Raw genomic sequence first — 20,916 nt, 5'->3', positions numbered from 1 at the left:
AAGTTTAAGTTGAATGCTAATAATGTCAAGTTCCTTTTTAATATCTTCAGTTTTAATGTGATTCTTCCATCTTTTCAGGCTCTTAATTTTTCTTGCAGTTCTCATATCCATGGTCTCTGATTGTAATCTTTGAGTGCTTTATTTCTAGCCTAACTCTCAGATCTATAACTTAAAACTTGTTTGAACACTGTCTTGTATACTGCTATTTGTGATGTTTATGCCAAGACAGATTTGAAATTAGAGTTATCCCAAGAAGGCAAATCTCTTCCTGAATATAAGGGGAAGATAGGAAGAAAAGGGGATCTTTTTTGTGAGCAATAATGCAGTGCTGTGTTTTGCTAGCATTTAAACCTTATTAACTTCAGTGCTAGCAAACCCTATTGATGGTTGTCTGAAGATTATCCAAACCCCATTGATGAATGTTTTGAAGATCAGAATTTAAGGTAATAGCGGCTAAAGTTCTGCAGGTTGTAGCGATTTGTGCTTTTGCAAAATCTTGGAGATAACAAGGGCAACCACTTCAGATTTGTCAAACCTTTCCATGGTGTTTTCCCTGGGAGGTGACATAGGTTAGATCTCCTGTTGACCTGCAGCTACAGAATCCATACTGCCTGTCAAATGGTTCTTTCCATTACTTTAAAAAGAACTGAGGTGAGATGAGAGAAATTGGATTTGTCACCCTTCTTAGGAATAGGTTGTACATGGGCTAATTTCCAGACTGTGGAATAAGAAAGTGTAAATAGGTGGCATAGAGTGGAGTCAGCTCTAGAACACAGACTTTTAGAACAGTTGTAAGAATACCATCAGGCCCAAGAGACTTTTTGATATACTTCTTCTTCTTCTTTCTAACATGCATTTTAGGCCGGGTGGTCTGTTCTGGTCTCATGCCATCTCTTTATAAGTTTCAGTAAGAAAATACCGTGAGTAGACATATTACTTACTATTATAATAACGGAATTAACTCATGTAAAATATTCTTTATTAGTAGAATTTTTGCCTGAGTATCACAGGCATTATCAGCACAAGTACAAAGGCTAATTAAACAATAACTGATATATTCACAAAGCGCCACCTAAATAGCTAAAGTAAGATAACTAAGAACGGTCCTTAAATTTCCTAAATTTATTTTGAAGGGAAAAAAAATTATATATATGTGTGTATACAATTACAAAAGTTAGGAAGGATTTGCTGATTTATAGAGTACTATCTCCCACAAAGGGGATTGACGTAGACATCAGATCTGTTTAGGTTAGGGGAGTGAAGTAATATTTCACATGTTTCTTTGTAAAGCCGATCCATGAAGAACCGACTTTTTGTGAATGACTTTTGTCTTGTTCCAATGAACTCTATGTCCAGTGCTGATAGCATGCTCCGCAAGTCCAGACTGTTCAGGTTCAGGGTACTGAATATACGACCTGTGTTCCTCTAACCGGATAAGAGCAGATCTTCCTGCTTGTCTGTATGATAACCCACAAGAGCATGGAATCTGGTAGATAGCTGAGATGTTGGAGCTTGTCCTTTGGAGATGTGAGGAATGTAGAGATTTTTCTGATGGGTCGAAAGGCAACACAAATATTTAGTGGTTTTAGCACTTCAGCTATGCGTTAGCTAACGCCTTGCACATAGAGGATAGGTATACTCATTATTTCTTCTGTATTTGAAGAGGATGCTGAAACACAACTACTCAATGCTCGTTTTTTATGAAGGAATTCTTATAACCATTGGATAAGAATGAGGAATTAATATATTGTAATTCTTTCTGTAATAGTTCTTCTGAACTATATAGTACCTGCCTTTTGACTGGGATGGTGGTGTGATTCAGCATGGATGTAATGGCCTGTATGAGTCTCCTTCCTATAGAGTGTGAATTGTAGGTTACCATCTGGTTGGTGAAGAATTAGATCTAGAAAGGCTAACTGCTTGTTTACTTCTATTTCTAGGGTGAACTGGATCCTTGGGTGAAGTGCATTGATTTTTGAGACAAACTATTGTAATTCTTCCGAAGTGCCCTTCCATATGGCAAAAATTTCCTCCACCTATCTGAACCAAAGGTTAGGTCTGGGCGAAATGTTAAAAATACGTTGTTCAAAGTGCTCCATGAAGTAGTTGGCAATAGCAGGAGATATAGGATTACCCATTGCTGTTCCTTTGATTTGTTGGTATAACTGGTTTTTGAAGAAAAATTAACCAGACTTTATTACAAATTCAAATAATTTGATATCTGGAGGAAATTCTTGGTGCAGTAATTTAATGCTGTCTGCTAATGGAACATTCGTAAACAGAGAAACAACATATAGACTAATCATAATATTCAAATTGTCTAGATCAGGCGTGGCCAACTTCATTCGAGGACCAGTATATGAGTGGTAGCGTCACGGGCTACATACTTTTAGAGAGAACTTAAATAAAAATAAACTCTGCATTTTTTTCAAGGCAATAGTTATATGTATCGAATTACTATATTTGTTAAATCATTTTACTACTGGAAGAACAATATACAATACTTGAAACTGAGTCTCTGAAACTGATCACTGTAACCAGAGCAGAGTAAGTAACTTTCAATGATGCGTTACTCTGGAGCGCATAGAAATCTACCACTCCCACTACTACAACTCGCACAGAGAAGCAGTAGATTTTATAAATTGAGTAATCTTTTTAAAGCAATTTGGATTCTGTGTTGAGAATATAAATTGTTTCCGTCATCAGAAACTGATGACGGAAACAATATAACAATGAATATAACCAGTATATCAATGATAATCTGCGGTCGAAATTAATAGCTAAATTGATAATACATATAATTTAATATAGTTTTTATCCTGCTGCGGGCCACACAAAATCACATTACGGGCTGCATGCGGCCCGCAGGCCTGCTGTTGGCCACCTATGGTCTAGATGAAGATCTGAAATTTTATTTCTGAAATCCAAAGAATTTTTTTAAATTTACATATACGTAGCAGTTCTTCTAGGTCCATATAGGACCCTCACTTTGGATCCTACCGGTAGTCAAATAAAAAGACTCTTATAGATAATGTATCGATATGGGATGAAGATAAAAAGAAAACACTAAAAACCTGTGAAGCGTTACTTCACTCCCCTAACCTAAACAGATCCGATGGTCTACATCTTTCCCCTTTGTGGGAAATAGTACTCTGTAAATCAGCAAATCTTTCCTAACTTTTATAATTGTATACACATATATATACTTTTTTTTTTCAAAAATAAATTTAGGAAATTTAAGGACCGTTTTTAGTTATCTTACTTTAGCTACTTAGGTGGCTCTTTGTGAATATATCAGTTATTGTTTAATTAGCCTTTGTACTTGTACTGATGATGCCTGTGATACTCAGGGAAAAATTCTACTAATAAAGAATATTTTATGAGTTAATTCCGTTATTATAATAGTAAGTAATAAGCCATCTCTTTCTCGGTCTTCCGATTCTTATAATAAATTTAGTTTAATCCTTTATCCAAGTGTAAGCAAACGAAGTTTGCGCCTGAAAATATCTTCAGGACTGAGGTAAGGTAGTGCAACTCCGAGCAAAGGTGGACCAAGCTCTCATCACTCCTTGTCTCAGTATCTCCCATAATGCAAAGCACATCTCCTTGCGGACATGTATACTGCTATGCATTAAGGGAAGGGCCACTACCCAGACCGGTTTCAACCTTTATTGAGGTCTCGTCAGTAGAAGGCAGACCCAAATGGAGATACTAAGGCAACAGGAGAGGTTCTTCTTTTCCACTTATTTTATATCTATATAATATTTTCAGTAGTCTGCTGTTGTCCATTTGATTTAAATGTTCTATCCATTTTTGTTTATAATGCCATATGTAGTAGTTATTTGATTTTACATTCAGGAATTGTAAAATTTCTTCATTTGTTTTATGGTCCCACTTGGCATATCCATCTGTTTTTCTGAGAAATTTTATTTCTATTGTTTGAATTCGTTTTTCATCTTTCCTTTTTATGGTCCATGTTTCACTTCCGTATAGTAAAGTTGGTTTTTACAAGACATTATATAATCTGATTCTAGTGTGTTTTTATACTAGAGATGGCTTAAATATATTATTTATTATGCCATTTACTTTGACAAAGTTTGATATTTTAGTGTCTTTGTCTTTTCTTCTTCATATGTAAATCACATTCCAAGTATTTGATGAAAGTATTTACTTGTTCTAATATTTTATTATCTATCACTGGTTTACTTCTTATTGGGTTTTCTCTTTTGCATGCCTGAAGCACAGACTTAGAACATTTGAAGGAATACCATCAGGAGACATTGATATCCAATTTGGGCAAAATTTTTCTTATCTCTTTCTGATGAAAAGTCAAACTCTGCATTGAGTGTTTGGAATAGTTGGGGAAACTTTCACCATGATGAGCTGTGCAAGAATTTGAGGAGAGGTAAGAATCCAGAAGGTTGGCTTTTTCTGTGGATGATTCACTTGCACCATCTGGGTATACGAGGGTGGTCTGAAAAGTTCTTGTCCTGACAATGAAAAATCAAATTTATAATTTCAAAATTATTTTTTAAGATAATCTCCCTTAAGACTGATACATTTATTCCAGCACCATTATTCCATCCTTGTAATGGTTCTCAATAAGATCTGCAAAATACCCCTCTACAGTTGCAATCATCTCTGGATTCGAAGAAAAACGCTCAGTAGTGAGGAAGAGTTTTAGTTTTGGGAAGAGACAGAAGTCAGAGGGAACCAGATCTGGGGAATAGGGTGGATGTTCCAACAATTCATAGTGCTGATCCCTTAATTTTTCCATTGCCAAAACACCTTTGTGGGCATTGTCCTGATGAAAGATGATTTTTTTCTTCTGCAAACCAGTTCTTTTCTCACGAATTTTTTCCTCTAGTCTGGTTAAAAGATTGGAATAACATTCCCCGGTTATTGTTTTACCCTTTTCAAGATAACACTAATAAACAAAATGCCTTTAGCATTCCAAAACACCGATGTCGTGACCATTCCTGCTGATGGAACCGACTTTGTCTTCTTTGGCTCTGAACAACTGGCTTCTGCCCACTGTTTTGACTGCTGTTGGGATTCTGGCGTGTAATGGTTAATCCAAGTCTCATCCACAGTAATTAATTAATGCACAAAATCAGTTTTATTCTGATTAAAATGCTCCAAGCACTGTTCAGAGATTTTCATGCGAGTGTGTTTTTGATCTGCTGTGTGCAAGCGCGGCACCCATCTTGCGCAAAGCTTTTTCATTTGCAATTCTTCATGCAAAATATATCCTACACATTCTTTTGAAATGCCTATAGTGTCAGCAATTTCATGCACTTTGACTCGCCGGTCATCCAATACTGTATCTTGCACTTGATCAATGATTTCTGGTGTTGTTACACTTTTTGGACACCATTCATGTGGATTATTTTCAAGTCTGGTACGGCCACGTTTAAACTCGGCAACCCATTTCTTAATTGTCGAAAACGAAGGAGAAGAGTTCCCATAAACTTCTATGAACTTCGAATGAATTTCTTTTGGTGTAAAACCTTCTTTTACAAACAATTTTATAACAGCACGATACTCAATTTTAACCATTTCAAGGAATACAGACAACACTTTTGCTTCAGACAGCTGTATAAAACAAACTACTTGATAGAATGACTTGCAATTTCACATGGATGCTTATTACAAATGTACCAACATAGAAAAAAAAAAATCTTGCCGATAGTGTTGCCATCTATGGTCGAGCTGAGAACTTTTCATACCATCCTCGTAATAGTGTTGGGAGTATGTTGGGCACAAGTTATGTCCTTATATAGCTTTGGCTAGAGCTCAGAAAGCATAGCTATCACTTGGATAGGATTCAAGTTTCCTATTTAGTTCTCTCAAAAGTTTTCAATGTGATGATGATTTTTTGCCACATTCCAGGCTTTGGTGTAAGCAGCATTGGAAGATGAAGTTTTCCATGCAAGCCAGTTGCAGTTTGTATAGCTTTGACTCTTTGTTTGTATAGCACTAGTTGGAGAATAGCTTAGATACTGAATGGGTGGGGGAGGGGGGGAATTGAGAAATAAATGTTTCCATGCCAATAAGAATTATTTTGGTCATTCGTTCTGCACATATGTTTGGCTCGGATGACAAATAGTAATATAAGTGGAAAAAGAGGCATAGAGGTTGTGAAGATCGATTGAAGTTTTTTCACTTGGCTATGCTACCAATTATATATTTGGTTTAATCCTTTATCCAGTGTAAGCAAACAAAGTTTGTGCCTGAAGTATTTTCAGGACTGGGGCAACTCATGGCAAAGGTGGTATAAGTTCTCGTCACTTGCCTTAGTATCCCATAATACAAAGCACATCTCCTTGCAGACATGTATAATGCTATGCAGTAAGGGGAGGATCACTACCCAGACTGGTTTCGACCTTTATTGAGGTCTCATCAGTGGGAGCCAGACCCAGAGGTGGTGATACTAAGGTGGAAGTAATGGAGAAGTCATGTACTAAGGCAAGTAATGAGAACTTATACCACCTTTGCCATGAGTTGCCCCAGTCCTGAAAATACTTCAGGAGCAAACTTTGTTTGCTTACACTTGAATAAAGGATTAAACCAAATATAATTGGTTGTGAAGATCATCCCACTTGGCTTTCTTGTAATGCATGGATGTGAGTGGTTTTGTATACGTTGCTCCCAGCTATTGCACATAGCTTAGCTCTCTTACAAAAAATTTTCTCTGTATTCTTTTAGGACATCTATTGACTTTTATGCTATGTACTTTCAGTGTGCTTTCTTTTTGTCCAGGACTGCTTCTTTAACTTCTTGTGTCCACATTGGTGTTATTTTTGTATCCTTGCTGATAACTTTCCCACATGCCTCGCTAGCTGAATCAATGAATGCTTTCTTCGGAATTTGACACTGAGACTCCAGGGTCTGGTTCATGTTTTCATACTGTTTCATTTTTTCTTAGGTAATGTTTGTATAGCTGAGTATGCACTTTACCTTTAAAAGCTGCCAAACTTGAATTATTTTTAAAACTTTCTTACATACTGTTCTTTTCAATGTGATATTCATTTTTATCCTAAAGTGATGGTCACTTCCAATATCAAATCCTGTTATCCTGAACCAGTATGAAGATATCACTATCAACATTGACATAGTCAATGAGGATTTTCTTAGTCACCGGTAAGGATATTAGGTAAGAGGCTCCAATTGGTTCTCCATATTGCATAAAGGTGAGGTGGAGAGAGTCATATTATGACCACATACCTGAAATTCAATTCCAACTTTTTGTGTCTTCTGTCCATGTGATCTTGTGCACATCTTTATGTTGAAAAGTGGTGTTAGTAATGACTAGTCTGTGTCCTGAGCAGAAGTCCAACAGATACCATTATTATTAGCCCATTAGGCACATTTCTATTTTCCTGGTGGGATTTATTTCCTACTTTGCTGTTTAGATCTCTAATAAGCACCATTTTTTCCTTTTTCTGTCAGCTGTCTGCTGTAATCACTTGAAAAATTCCTCCGCTTGTTTCTTAAGAGAGCCTTCTGTGGGACCATAGGACTGATAAGTTTCATTGTCCATTTTGAGATTTGTCTGCATAACTACTGGAAACTGGCTTTTGATCAAGAAATTTATCTTCATGTTTGGTGTTGCTACTCCTTCCTTTCCTTAATTGTTATTGTTCAAATACAACATCCTATTCTTATTATTTAGTAAGATCTCACCTATTTTTACCTTCTTTGTCTCAGTAGTGCCAATTATGTCATTGTGGTACTTCTCCAGTTCTGTCATTGAGTTAATTCATCATCTTCTAGACATTAAGTCTGAGTTTGTTCCAGTAGCTGACTTATGTTGCCTTGGTTTTCTGATGAAAACAGTGGGAACTTGTTCAACTGGACAGTAGCCTATCTTGCATGAAATTTCATGTTTTATTTGTGATTTAAGCCAGTGGAAAGTAGAGTTTGGTCAGTTAAGTCCCAAATTTTTAGCCCATCCTAATTTGTTAAGTACTCCCTAGTAATAGGGTGCACCGTGTGAATGTGAGGATTGGACATTAGGTCAGAAGCTCCAGTCAGTTCTCTATATTGCATAAAGGTGATGTGGAGGTCTTCTCTCAGTTATTTGGGTTTGACTCTTAATCAACCCTACTTTTTTTTGAATGCTAATATTATATTTTTCACTTTGGACATTTGTACTACTATTCTATGAGATATATGATCAATTTTTCTGATATGTACACTGAAGGGAATACTATGATAGCAGCATATATAAGTTTACTTTATTATCAGAATCCTATCAGCAGTTTTATTCCAAATTAATGTGTTATTGTCAGGTTATTCAGTATTGCAAGATCTTCATCTCAGTAAATCTTCAACTCAATTTCTGTTTGTAATCATTGTTCCTTAGATTGGCTCTGCACACACACACACACACACACACACATATTCTTGAATGCTAGTTGCTAGTGATGTCAAATTCACTTCCAACACCTTCATTTTTAATATGATTCTGCCATTGATAACATCTGTTCACTTTCCTAATTTTTCTCAGAATTCTTATCTCTCCAGTTCCTAGTCTTTGGTCATATGTTCTATTTCTAACCAAGCTTCCAAATCACAGGTTATAATTTGTTTGAAGATCCTCTTGTAAACTACTAGTTAAGTGCTCAGCTAATTTCTTACCTATTCCATATAAATTTATTTGACTATTACCACCATGCCAGTTTTGCTTGTAAAATCTTTGTTATTTATTTTTCTATTATATTATTATTTTTACTTCTTAAACCACGCTGTTGTAAATTCTTTATTGTTCTTATATTATCATTCTATTGATAATATAAGGATAATATATTGATAACCACTTTAAAGAAAAATTTGTTTACTATATGTTTAGTTCACTAAGCTTCCCTATCTTAAATTTTGTTTACTCCTTTCTTCCTACCCTTGACCTTTGTTCCTACTGCATGTAAAGCAGACTCTAATTGTAACTAACGCCAGTTATATGATTGAGGTATAATTAATATCTCACACTCTTCAGCCTGACAAATTTATTTGATTTACGACTGCACCAGTCAGGCAGAGTAATAGAGAGTAAGAAATTAAAAAAATGGAATAAAGGTAAAATCTAGTCAAAATCTTCTTAACCGTATAGCAAGTCATAGCAATATCTAATTAACACACACAGGTTTGTAATTTTTTTTAAGATAGCAATTATCAGATGAAGTTGTTGTTCAAACAACGCATTTTATTTTAGCTAAAAAAATTGAGATTATAAACTAGACAAATAGTGGGGAATAATTGTTTCTCCCAGCTAACTCACACATATATATAACACACAGAATGTATATTATATATATTCTGAGTTCACGCAACCCTAACACACTACTTATTATATACAATACATACTAGACAAATAGTGGGGAAATAACTGTTTCTCCCAGCATAGCTAACTTCAGAAATTTACCTTGTACAAGTATAACATATTCATTTACACCACTCTGACACTCTACTCATTATTTTACAAAATTTAACACAGACACTTGCTTAACATACTTGTATATAATTTTTACATATCTAAATCCAGGAAACATTGATATGATGTGTTTACTCACAGTTCTTTTCTTTATAAGCAGTCCTATACCATGAACAAAGTTTCCGTCAGGACATCTAGAATCTTTGCCTTGATCTGGATACGTCTTTCTCTAACTTGGACCTTTCTGTACTCTGTATACCATCGCGGCTGTTTAGGCTTGAGTAGCAAATGATATTCTTCCTTCTTTCCTCTACCGCTGGCTGCTACCTGTTGACTACACTAGTAGACATCTGGAGAAACTCTGATTTCTTCTTCGACGTATATCCATCAGACTCCAAACAGTTGTTCTTGATTTCGCAGGGAGCGTGTTTGCCATACGGCAGGATTCATTGGACATGCATGGGAAATTACCTGGAGAACTTCAGGGAGACTGACGAAACTCCAACGATAAACCATCAGGATCATGAGGTACAAACTACCAAACCTCCAGCCACGAGCGCCTAGTCATCGCCTCTTCTCTTCCTGTACAGCCAAAAAAGAACTAGTCAGCCTAGCCCTTTAAATATCCACATCATTCTTTGTTCCTACTCCGAAGTGTCTGTGATTACCCTCCGGTACAATGACGATTCCCTCTTACCGAAAGTCTTTGTTTTAGGTGCTTAATTTATTCGCAAGTTGTTGCAAACCTTTCTTTTTATATTTTTTGCTGACTCACTATACTAATAAGGCATAATCCCTTTCCTCTATTTTTAAACACTATAGTTACACAAATAATATCTAATACATTTCACAAAATAGTTAATTTACATTCAAGGAACATTTATACATTGCATTTTCTGTATTATTTTGATTTGACACCCTTGTAAAATTGAGCTCGGCAAGTTAACTAAATTAACTTGTGAAATTTTACATGCTCATTATCTGATTTTCCATCTTCGCTGAAATTTTGCCAAACATCTCAATAGTTGGCATAAATGTTTCTTTCTATTTTGTAACTTGTCCACATTGCTGTATTTAATACTACCTGCCGTTCAAGAAGTTTATCTTTCTTGAATACTGTAGCTACTCCTACCTTAACCAGATTATTATGGTTGTCCAAATATAACATCTTGCTATTTAGAAGTATATTTCCTGTTTTAATCTTCTTCAGCTTTGCAACACCACTTTGACATGGTATTGCTCTAATTCCTTTATTAATTCCTCATTTCCATTTATGGTGCCTATCTTCAGTTCTGCAGAGTTTGAAGTTTTAGTAGCCAGTCTTTTACTGTTTTGCCTTGTTTTCTTTGTTTCTGAATGTTCTTTCTCTTAATAACATGACAGCCAGTGATAAACCATCGCTGGGATCTAACATTTGCCATGTGATGCAACCTGTGGACATTGAGAAAGTAGGCACTACTTTGATGGGTGGTCCTTGATGCCCTTGATAGGATCGATTGGCTAGTGGGCTTGCTGCATGGGTCAACAGTGTCACAGTAAGTCTCCTTCCCTGTGTTTTGGGGTCAGAGCCTAAGACTTGCTGTGATGCTGGTATAGTGTCTAGAGTAGCCTTGTTCTCCAATGTATCTTCATGGGGGATGGGAAGCTTTGGTGGTGAATTAGTCTCCCTTCCAGTATGAATTCTTTTTCATCCTCTTCTATATCATTTCCTTCAACAAGTCCCAACATGTTCAGAAACTGTTGCAACGTCAATAGAAAACCAAAATGAGAAACAGAAACATTAGAGAGAGCAATAACAGCAATACCAATGTTCTTAATAGTCCACTGCTGAAAAATGTGCACTTCAGAAGAAAATGTCACCTTTCTTCACCCAGAAGGGTTCAAATAGATTGGCAGGATCCTTAAATTCTGTGAAAAAAAACTTTGTTTAGGAATTTTCTGGTAGAAACAACACTGGCTCAATCACAGCATCTCCTCTGTGCAATGTCTATTGGGAGAATACCTCCCACACACACACACATGCACACACAAAACTTAACTATTCTCAGGGACCTCTTCTTGGTCACAAATGAATAGATCTGTTCTGAAATTAATGACCAAGTGACAGTCATGAGAATGATACTCATATAGCTCTATCTGTGCCCAATATGGCAGTAAATAACATAGACTGTAAGAGCAAGATACCAAAATGCCCTAGTTATGAGGGAATTCATGCTGATTACTCCTTAACATGGCAAAGGTGGAAGAATGAAAAAGAGATCCAAAAAAATAAAAATTGAGCAGTGTATCCCATACCATGAAGAAAGAAAGCAGTATTCCACAAATATAACAACATCTAGTTGTAAACCTTCCCACACTGTGAGAAGGCATCTGTCAAGAAAGTCTCAGTATGGACTTGACATGTATATCAATTCCCCCTTCTCATAACTACAACATCCCATGGTGCAGTTTGTTTGCTGTCTCTCTAGAGCACATAATAGAAAAAAAATTGATATTGGCTCACTCCAGAGGACATAGCAAAATTGCTTCCAATAAATGAGAATCCACTTATCAAATAATAATAATAATGGAATGTTCTCCACAGAGGATAGCATGGATACCTCCACTTTCCAGTGTAAAACAACTACTATGTATAGTGCTCTAGAGAAAGTTAATTTTGATGATGACTTGGATATTTTTCCTGATGAAGAAGAAATGATGAACACTGACCAGCCACAATTTTCTAAAAAGAAAAATCCAAAGCTAAGGTTAAAAGCCAGATCATACCACCAAAAAAATAAATAATGAAAACATTCCTACAATGGAATTGTTATGGATTCTGTCAAAAACTTCGATGACTTCAAGGCTCTCTTGCAGAAGTATAAACCAGTATGCCTCTGTCTGCTTGAAAGCATACCTGAACTTGAGTGATGACCAGTACAGTACTACAAAATGTCATCATGCATAAGGGCAGGACTGGAGATGGAAATGCCCATGAAGACAACTTTGAGGACAACTGTACCACCCTTCCAGCAAGACCCACTTAACAATATAGAAGCAGTCATTATCTGACTTTCAGTTGGAACCCTAATGACAACATGCTGCATTTACCTTCCTCCTGCAACAATATTTCTCAAGATGATATTGATGACATCATGTTGCACTTACCATCCACCTTACTTTAAACTGGTTTTAATGAGCACAACACTCTGTGGGGGATAGTGCTCAAACAAATATCAGAGGAAGAGTTGTTTAGTATATGCTCAACAACAATCTCACCTTCTTCCATATGCCTTCCGAATATCCACTGCAATTGACTTAACTGTCTGTTTACTCTACCTTTTCTCTCTGTTTAAAAGGGAAACTGATGACAATCCATTTGGGTGTGATCACTTTTCTGCGATATCCACTTTTCATCATAGGCAACCATGTATTATATCACAGTGGAAAATTAAGAAAGTTTACTGGTTCTTCATTTCCTGATTATCAGAACTCAATTCTGCAATGGTCACCTCATCTCTTATCAGTAATGCAGTGAATCATGTAACGCAGTGTATTGTACAAGTTGTCACAGCTGTAGTTCCTAAGGCATCTAGTCAGTATCCACATTTTTCTAAGCCATGGCAGAAAGTGATTGCACAGCAGCCAAAGAAGCCAGAAGAAAGCTTGGGATATTTTCTCAGATACCTTACAAGAACAAACTTAATTGCTTTCAAACATACTCAAGCCCAAGTAAGATGCATCCATTGTTAGAGCCAAAAAGAATCCTGGATTTTTTTTGGCTTTTACTCATCCTGCTCATCTTCCATAACAAGAGCAATCAACAGTAAATAAGTCTGGTACAAAATCCAAAAAATGAAGAATCGATGCACCATCCACCAGCTCTCCATTTTAGAACGTAATGATTGCACAGTTGCTGACACACTTGGGGGGAGATTTTTGCTAAAACATCAGCAAGATCTTCCTATCCCCTGATATCTTTGTTGAAAATGTAAAGCAGAAAGACAACAAATACTGTTTTCTTTGAACAGTACTGAAGAATATAATAGGCTGTTTAAAAAAGAAGAAGAAATGAAATCTGCTTTGCTTAAATGTTGCCCAGCTGCTGTTGACAAAACATCCACATTGAAATGGTTAAATATCCGTGGGTCAATCCTTTTCTTCATGGTTACATGGTGATCAGCATTGATTATTTACTATAACACTACCATGTTATAGTAAAACTTCAGTTTAATATAAACTAAAATAATCACTTGCTGTTTTGACCTTCGTATCAAGGTCATCATCTGGAGTATACACATATACAAAGGAACAAGCTGCATTGCAATCTGCATGGTATGCTAAAGTCGCAGTAATTTGGTCAACCATTAAAACTACTGGCCTGACCTCTAGTGAAAGAAAAACCTTATTACATCAAAGCTAGAGTCCTGTTATTATCTATTTGGTTACAAATCATTAAGAGATATATTAAGTTAGAGAGCAACATGCACTCACATAAGTTAGAACAAAATAGTATAGATGGTGGTCAATAAGAGCTAAAATTATTGCTTAGAATCCTGAAGTAAGGATTTGCTGAAAAATTTGGAGAACTTAAGTTGCCAAATGTATACCCATTAGAAAAGAAAAAGAAAAATAAGTAGTTTTAATGGTTGACCAATCTGTGACTTTAGCATATCATGTAGACTGTAGCTTGTTTCTTTGTATATACAAGTGGGGGGGGGGCCTTAAAAGTTCTGATAAGCACCTAGAACACAAATACTATTAAAGCAGCTGATATAATCACAAGAAAGAACATGAAAACCCTTTAACTCCCCCATGTTTCATCAAATTGTAAGAATTTGTTCTTTTTTTCTTTTAGGATATATAAGAAGACATGTCAGAGAGGCTTTGCAGAAATTTAAAATTATCACTACTTTTCAGCACATATTCATGCCTGCTGGTGTGCATTTTTTCTACAGATGTAACCATCCTTATGGCCAAATGACTCTTTGTGTTGTGAATAAAAGATCTCTTACAAGTTCTAGATGTTGGGGTAGACAACATTGCTAAGATGTTACTAATACACTTCCACCAAGGCATACATATCACTATGTAATGTTTCCTTTTGTAGGTCACTCAAATCTCCTGCCACTTCTGTTGTCTACCTTCAGCTCTTTCCAGGTCATAGAATTGAATGCTCTGATTTTGTACCTTTCTACACAGACAGCTGAAAATCAAAGTGCTGGTGAAATCCTCCACTCTCTTGCTAACTGGTGCACTATCTGCTGATATCTCATTAGAATGTAACAGCTTTATAGCTGAGCTGTAAAGTTGTTACATTCTAATGGGATCTGCATAATGCAAAGTACATAATGTACTCAGATTCACAAAGTTCCCTACAGGCAGTAAGATGTCTAGAGCTAGAGAAACATCCAAGGTGCTCCTGAATCCAACATCCCCACTTTCAGTTAAGAAAGCCACACCTAGATGTACTGTTGGATTTCAAGCCATGTTGGGATCATGGGGGGAGAAACTAGGCTGCAGATACTACATTTAGGTCTGTTTATTTCTCAAGTCCCATCATCTGTCTGTCTCACACTGACAACCAGCAGTCTATCAAACACAAGCTTTTATCCCAGTGGCAGACATCATTGGAGAGACCAATAATAGCTCTGTTGAATTAAGCTTAAAATTAAATTAGGGCAGCCTAGTCTGCATGCAGAGTCTGTAAAGAGTTGTTCTTGCTTGGCTCTGCATAGGTCATAGTCACTTTTTCTTATTGAAGTGTGATGACGCATGTCAGTGAGTGAGAGAGAGAGTTCTGTAATACCATACTATCACATATTTTAATTGACTCCCCTCATTTTGCCAATGAGTGCAATTATTATTTTAGTCATATTCCATAATCGATGTAAACCATACACACTCAGCAAATTTTATCAGACGCGGAATTTTTTTTTTATAATAAATATTTACTGCTCTATGTAGATCACATTCATATTACAGTAATACCCTGCCCTAAGATGCTTTATTACGATCTGCCCATACAATGCTTTTCAGTTATGACCAGTGCCCATTTATGACACTACATTTGTTCATACAAGGGTTTTAGCAGTGTTGTGTCGCTTTCTTCTTATTACAACTATTTTCAACCTTTGTGCTATATCTCCATAATACACTCAATTGGGAATCACGTGGTACCGTTGAGGGACAATGGAATTTCCTAGAGATCGAGGCAGTACCAGAGTATCAGAGTGTCTGAGATTTACCTCTCGTAAAACGCCAAGAAATTTATTTGTTTCGCTGTGCCACTTAGCACTATTAGATTATTAATATTAACCACCAAGAGGTAATCTCAGGACAGTACTTAATGAGGCCTATCAACTCTGCAGACGTGCCCAAAATATACCCTTTTCTAATATCCCGCATAGGTTCGCATTAACATTTTATAAGAGGTGCATCGGATTCCAGAAATCACAGAAAGTCTTTGTTAGAATCAAAAGCAAGGTTTATTAATTCTCAAAAGTAGATACACTTAATAACATTAATTCAAATCCCATCTTAAGGTAGATCCATACAAAGCATAAAACATTCAAACACTACTATTATACTTATAACATATTATGTAGCAGCTATCTAAAGTAAGAACTATATTAACACTCTCTAATGCATTATTTATGTATTATTATCACAGTTATTCCAAAACTCCGTAGCTCTGTCAGACTACTCAAGATAACATTCATATCTTTCACAACCTCTTTGTAATTTGTCAATTCTTCACTCTAAACATATCCTTAATTTCATTCAATATAAAAGCGAACTTTAACACATCGACAGACAATAAGAATAAATTCAATATCCTTCTAAAGCGATAGCAATACAACCTTATCCTATATCATTAATGTTCCCTTTTATAACATATTAACATGGCACAAATCTTTCATTTATATTCAGTGAACCACAAACAAAGTCTACTTATCTTCCCCTATGGTTCTTTATTACATCATAGGTTCACAGGAAACTGGCCTTCTGTGGACAGCTGGACTTGCTTTTTTCTGCGGAGATACTGCCGCCGAGACCTGCGACTGCCTTAATCGAAATCCCTCTGGTACGGGGGCACTGGCACCCTTCGCCACCATGAGAGGGGAACACACAGGAGATCCAGGAACAAAAAAGCCTTGTTTCAGGGTTGCATGACCCTTATATTTACCTCTTTTCTTCTCAGCGTTTCTCGCCCTATTTCATGTTTAGCGAACTCTCACGTGCTATTACGTCACGCCGTCCATCCTCTCCCCCACTATCGCACGTATGCTGATGTCACATTGTTTGCTTGGGGTGAGCTGCTCCCTCACGTACGGCTCCGTGACCGTTGGACTTCACTCCCCCCCCCCCCCCCAACTGTTGAATTTGTGCTTACATTCTATAATTCTTTTATACATGTTATTTTATAAAGCTCTGATAATGTTTTACACTTTCAATATTAATTCAACCACATCCGTGAATGGCACAAAATACATACTTGTTTAACTTTTCATAACAGAACATGCCTGATATATATATATATATATATACATATTACTTATTTTACACTTAGAGGCAATTTACTGTATTTATGTCCTTCTTTTTTGTTTGGAAAAGCATGTTAGATTGTGATAAGATAGGAGTTCATAAAATTCCACTTTATCACACTCCAACAGCAGCATGATATTGCGTAAATCAGTATGCACGGTTTATTGTGAACTCTTTGTTTATTTACTTCATTTGCTCTCTGTTTTTTGGTGTTTTACTGTGAATTATATAAACTGTTTATACATTTTATTTTATTGTTGGCAGATAAAATTCAAAGTAAAATACTTTGAATTTTATCAAAGTACTTTGCTTACAGTGAAAAGAAGATGTATAAACTTATTACATTAAATGCTAAAATTAAAATTATTAAATTTAATGACAATGGTTTATCAAACACTGGAATAGGCCGCAGACTAAGCTTGCTTTGCGCTGTTGTTACAGTTGTTAAAAATAAAGGTAAAGTGAAAAGTTCTATAATAGTTAATACTACAGTTATCCATAAACATGACAATCTTATTCCCAAAATGGAAAAATTTTTAATGTTGTGGGTTGATGATCAAGCTGGTTGGTGTGTTCCCCTTAAGCCAAGCTTATTCAGAATAACTTTTTATGTTTGTGAAAATTATTCTGAATTTTTCATTGGTGGAACTGTCATAAATTAATGCTTTATTTACTACATTTATGCACATATAATGACTACTTAAAAACACATCTACAAGTGGAGAGGAGTAGTGATTTCCTGTACGATGGTGATCTGGAACCTAACGTGTCATATGACCAGGATATACCTGGTCATATGTATTATTTTTATTTAATGAATGCTTTTTTTGTATATTAAAAAGGAAAAAAAAACTACTAGGTATTAAAGTATCTAGTAGTTTTCATCTGTTATATACAATTTTTTACACTCACATTTTACGTCCTTTTTTTTTCACTTGCTTCGTATATATACCTGTTTATACATGTTTTTATATATTTTATCTACACCTTTTTACACTTGTATATTTTGCAAATGACCTGAGTAGTCTTGTGCTATTAAACTCTAAATAAGTCAATCATACAATATGACTTTTGGTGATCTTGTGAACATAAGTTCTAAATATCACTCACTTCTCCTGTCTCTTCAACACTTATAATTTCTTATTGGTAATTTCCTTTATTGTTGTCTGCCCATCTGTTTTGCTGTCTTCCTTTCCTTCTATACCCTCAACTTTCCCCAACATAACTTTTTCCAGTGATTGATCTGCTTGCAGTACAAAATACATGAACTCCTTTTTAGCAAGCAGTGCCTTCAGGAAGCATTTTGTCTTTAGATTCTTTAAAACCTTCTTGCTAGTCATAGGATTCTTAGTAATCTCCTCCACATCCATACATCACCACTGTAGAGACCAGCATTGCTTTAATAATTCTTAACTTTGGTGGCCTTACTAACATCATTACATTTCTTTCTTTTTTGTCACATTTAACACTGTTGGCTAACAGGTTATCATATCCAAACTGCAACCAACAGGCTGTGGGTTTGAAACTTGATATAGATGTTTGTGATTGTGTTTAGATGGGAGATGAACATCATTGTCTGGTATGAGACCACACCCCACTTATTGTAGGCCTGAGATGGGCTTGTAAAAGTTCCATCTTTGGTCTTTAGAGTTTCCAGACCAAAATGAATGAAAATAAAAGAAAATTACAAAAAATTAATAAGAAATAGAAAAAAAATTCTTATCCAGCTAGGCTTATTAACTTTCATGATCAAGAGTCACATTAAAAAAGAAAGAAACATACCCTTTTCCTCCTACAATTGCTATCCCTCTTTTAATGTCATCTTCTAATTGATCATTTCTTATTCTGGATTCCAGAATAAGAACAGAATCAACCACCCTAGATCTTCCTTAGTTTCTGCCATTGTTTCTTGTGTTTGTTATTACAATTTTAACATTGTATTCCTGAAGATGTCTCTGTGATAGAAATGAAATATTGAAACAATTAAACTTGCTGTTTAATTATTTCTCTTTGTTCTGTAATTATTCCATTAAACTGTATCACGAGTGTAAACCAACACCTAAGCCTAAATACTCATTTACTCATAGGATGACAATATACATATTTGCTGCACCCCTTTCTCCAAAAACTGTTTTAACTGAAGTATCTTGGTTGTCTATTCACCTTAAGACAGTTAATAGAAAAGACACTAGAGTACAACCAAAGTTGCTACATAAATTTCATAGACTTTCACCAGGCATTTGATTCAATCCATAGAAGAGAACTATGGAAGAATTTGGAATTCCCAACAAAACCATAAGAATAATAAAGAATCTGTATGAGAAATCTGAAAGTGCAGTACGAATGGAGGACACCTTAACCAACTGGTTCCACACAGAGAGCAGAGTAAGACAGGGATGCAATCTGTCACCAGACCTGTTCAATCGTACACTGGAAGAAGCAACTAATATGGCTTTAAATAATGAAGACTCTGGAATCAAAATATATGGGGAAAATGTGACAAGTTTAAATTTGCAGACGACATTGCATTACTTGCAAGCACAGAAGAAAATCTACAGCGAATTTCTGATAAAATAAAGGAGGAGTGAATAAAATTTGGATTAAACAAAAATTATGCAAATAGGAAAAAGAAGCACCAATCTGGAAATTGAAATTGATAGTAACAATCTAGAGCAGGTAGAAAACTTCACCTACCTTGAAGGGGTTATTGAGTACAATGGTGAAATTATAAAAGATATAAACAGACAAATCAGTCAAGCATCCCAAACTTTTGGACGACTTATTAAGTCGTCCAAACTTTTGGACGACTTAATAAAATATGGAAGTCAAGAGACATCAAACAAGTAACAAAAGTAAGAATCTATGAAACAATGGTCCTCCCAATACTCCTCTATGGAAGTGAATGCTGGAATCTCAAAAAGGCTGAAGAGAAAAAAATATTAGTTACTGAAATGGGTTGGCTAAGAAGATTACTTGGAGTATCTCTGCTGGATCGACTAAGAAACGAAGACATAAGGAAACGACTAAAACAAGAAATAACAATAATGGACAAAATCCAAGAAAGAAGACTGTGATGGTTTGGCCATGTAACCAGAATGGGAACAGAAAGACTACCATCTAAAGCCCTGAATACAATGATGGAAGGTAAAAAATCCAAAGGATGGCCCAGAATTAGATGGATAGACAAAATAAAAGAGGTCCTGAAAACCAAATAACAACAAGCAACACCAAACTGGACAGAATTGTTTGGACTCTCCCTGGACAGACAGAAGTGGAAAGAGTTCATTCGGCCTCATCATCATCCACATAGATGATGGAAGAGAGAAGAAGAAGATCTTGGTTGTCATATAGATCTCTGATTAAGAGAATTAAATATATAAGTATTCCCATTGCTCTCATCACATTTCACTATCTTATGATTGGCACAGTGTGCTTTCTTATAATTAGTAAAACAGATGAATACTCTCTTTTGAAATGTTCTGGTTCTTTCCATAATCCATCCCCTGTTTCCTATTGTCTCCAGTTACCTCTTAAAGCTGCCTGTTCTTTCAATAATTCTCTATTTGCATATGGTTCCCAGTCTTTTTGGATTACATGTGGACATAATGCTAGCAAATACCTGCTGACTTTTTTATTTTCAATGTTATTTTGCCTTTATAAGATGCTCATCTTTTTGTTAAAGATTTTTATATTCATTCGGGATTGTTATTCATGGAACTTTGTGTTTTGTATGGAAAGAAAATGTTTATTTGTACAAAAAATAGTGTTATCTATGGTTTTTTTTTTTCTCTGATTATTTAGAAATTCCATCAGAAGTTACAAAGTGCTGTTCTGCATGTTTTAACCGCATTGCTCGTAAACTGGATGCCAATCCTGTTTCTGAGGGTAAGAAAATATTATATATTGTCATTAAACAAAAACCATTTGAAACAATAACTATAAAAATTGCACAGTTC

The 20,916-nt window shown here is 35.7% G+C and overlaps 1 protein-coding gene across 2 annotated transcripts in view; it reads left to right on the top strand.

Moving 5' to 3' along the window:
- Smr (nuclear receptor corepressor smrter) overlaps positions 1-20,916 on the top strand; it is a 530,430-nt gene that overhangs the window by 448,073 nt on the left and 61,441 nt on the right. The window contains exon 18 of one of the 2 annotated variants that reach the window (XM_090397569.1): positions 20,762-20,845. The exons of the other annotated variant lie outside the window; for it this stretch is intronic. Within the exon in view, the coding sequence (XP_090253695.1) occupies positions 20,762-20,845 (84 nt within the window). The remainder of the gene's footprint in view (positions 1-20,761; positions 20,846-20,916) is intronic. 2 annotated transcript variants of the gene reach the window in all.

This window comes from Typopeltis vanoorti, chromosome 1, assembly GCF_054136105.1.
Source record: "Typopeltis vanoorti isolate ZY-2024b chromosome 1, IOZ_Tvanoo_1.0, whole genome shotgun sequence".
Taxonomy (NCBI): domain Eukaryota; kingdom Metazoa; phylum Arthropoda; class Arachnida; order Uropygi; family Thelyphonidae; genus Typopeltis; species Typopeltis vanoorti.
Note: the sequence above shows the minus strand (reverse complement) of the source record. Positions and strands in the feature narration are given on the sequence as shown.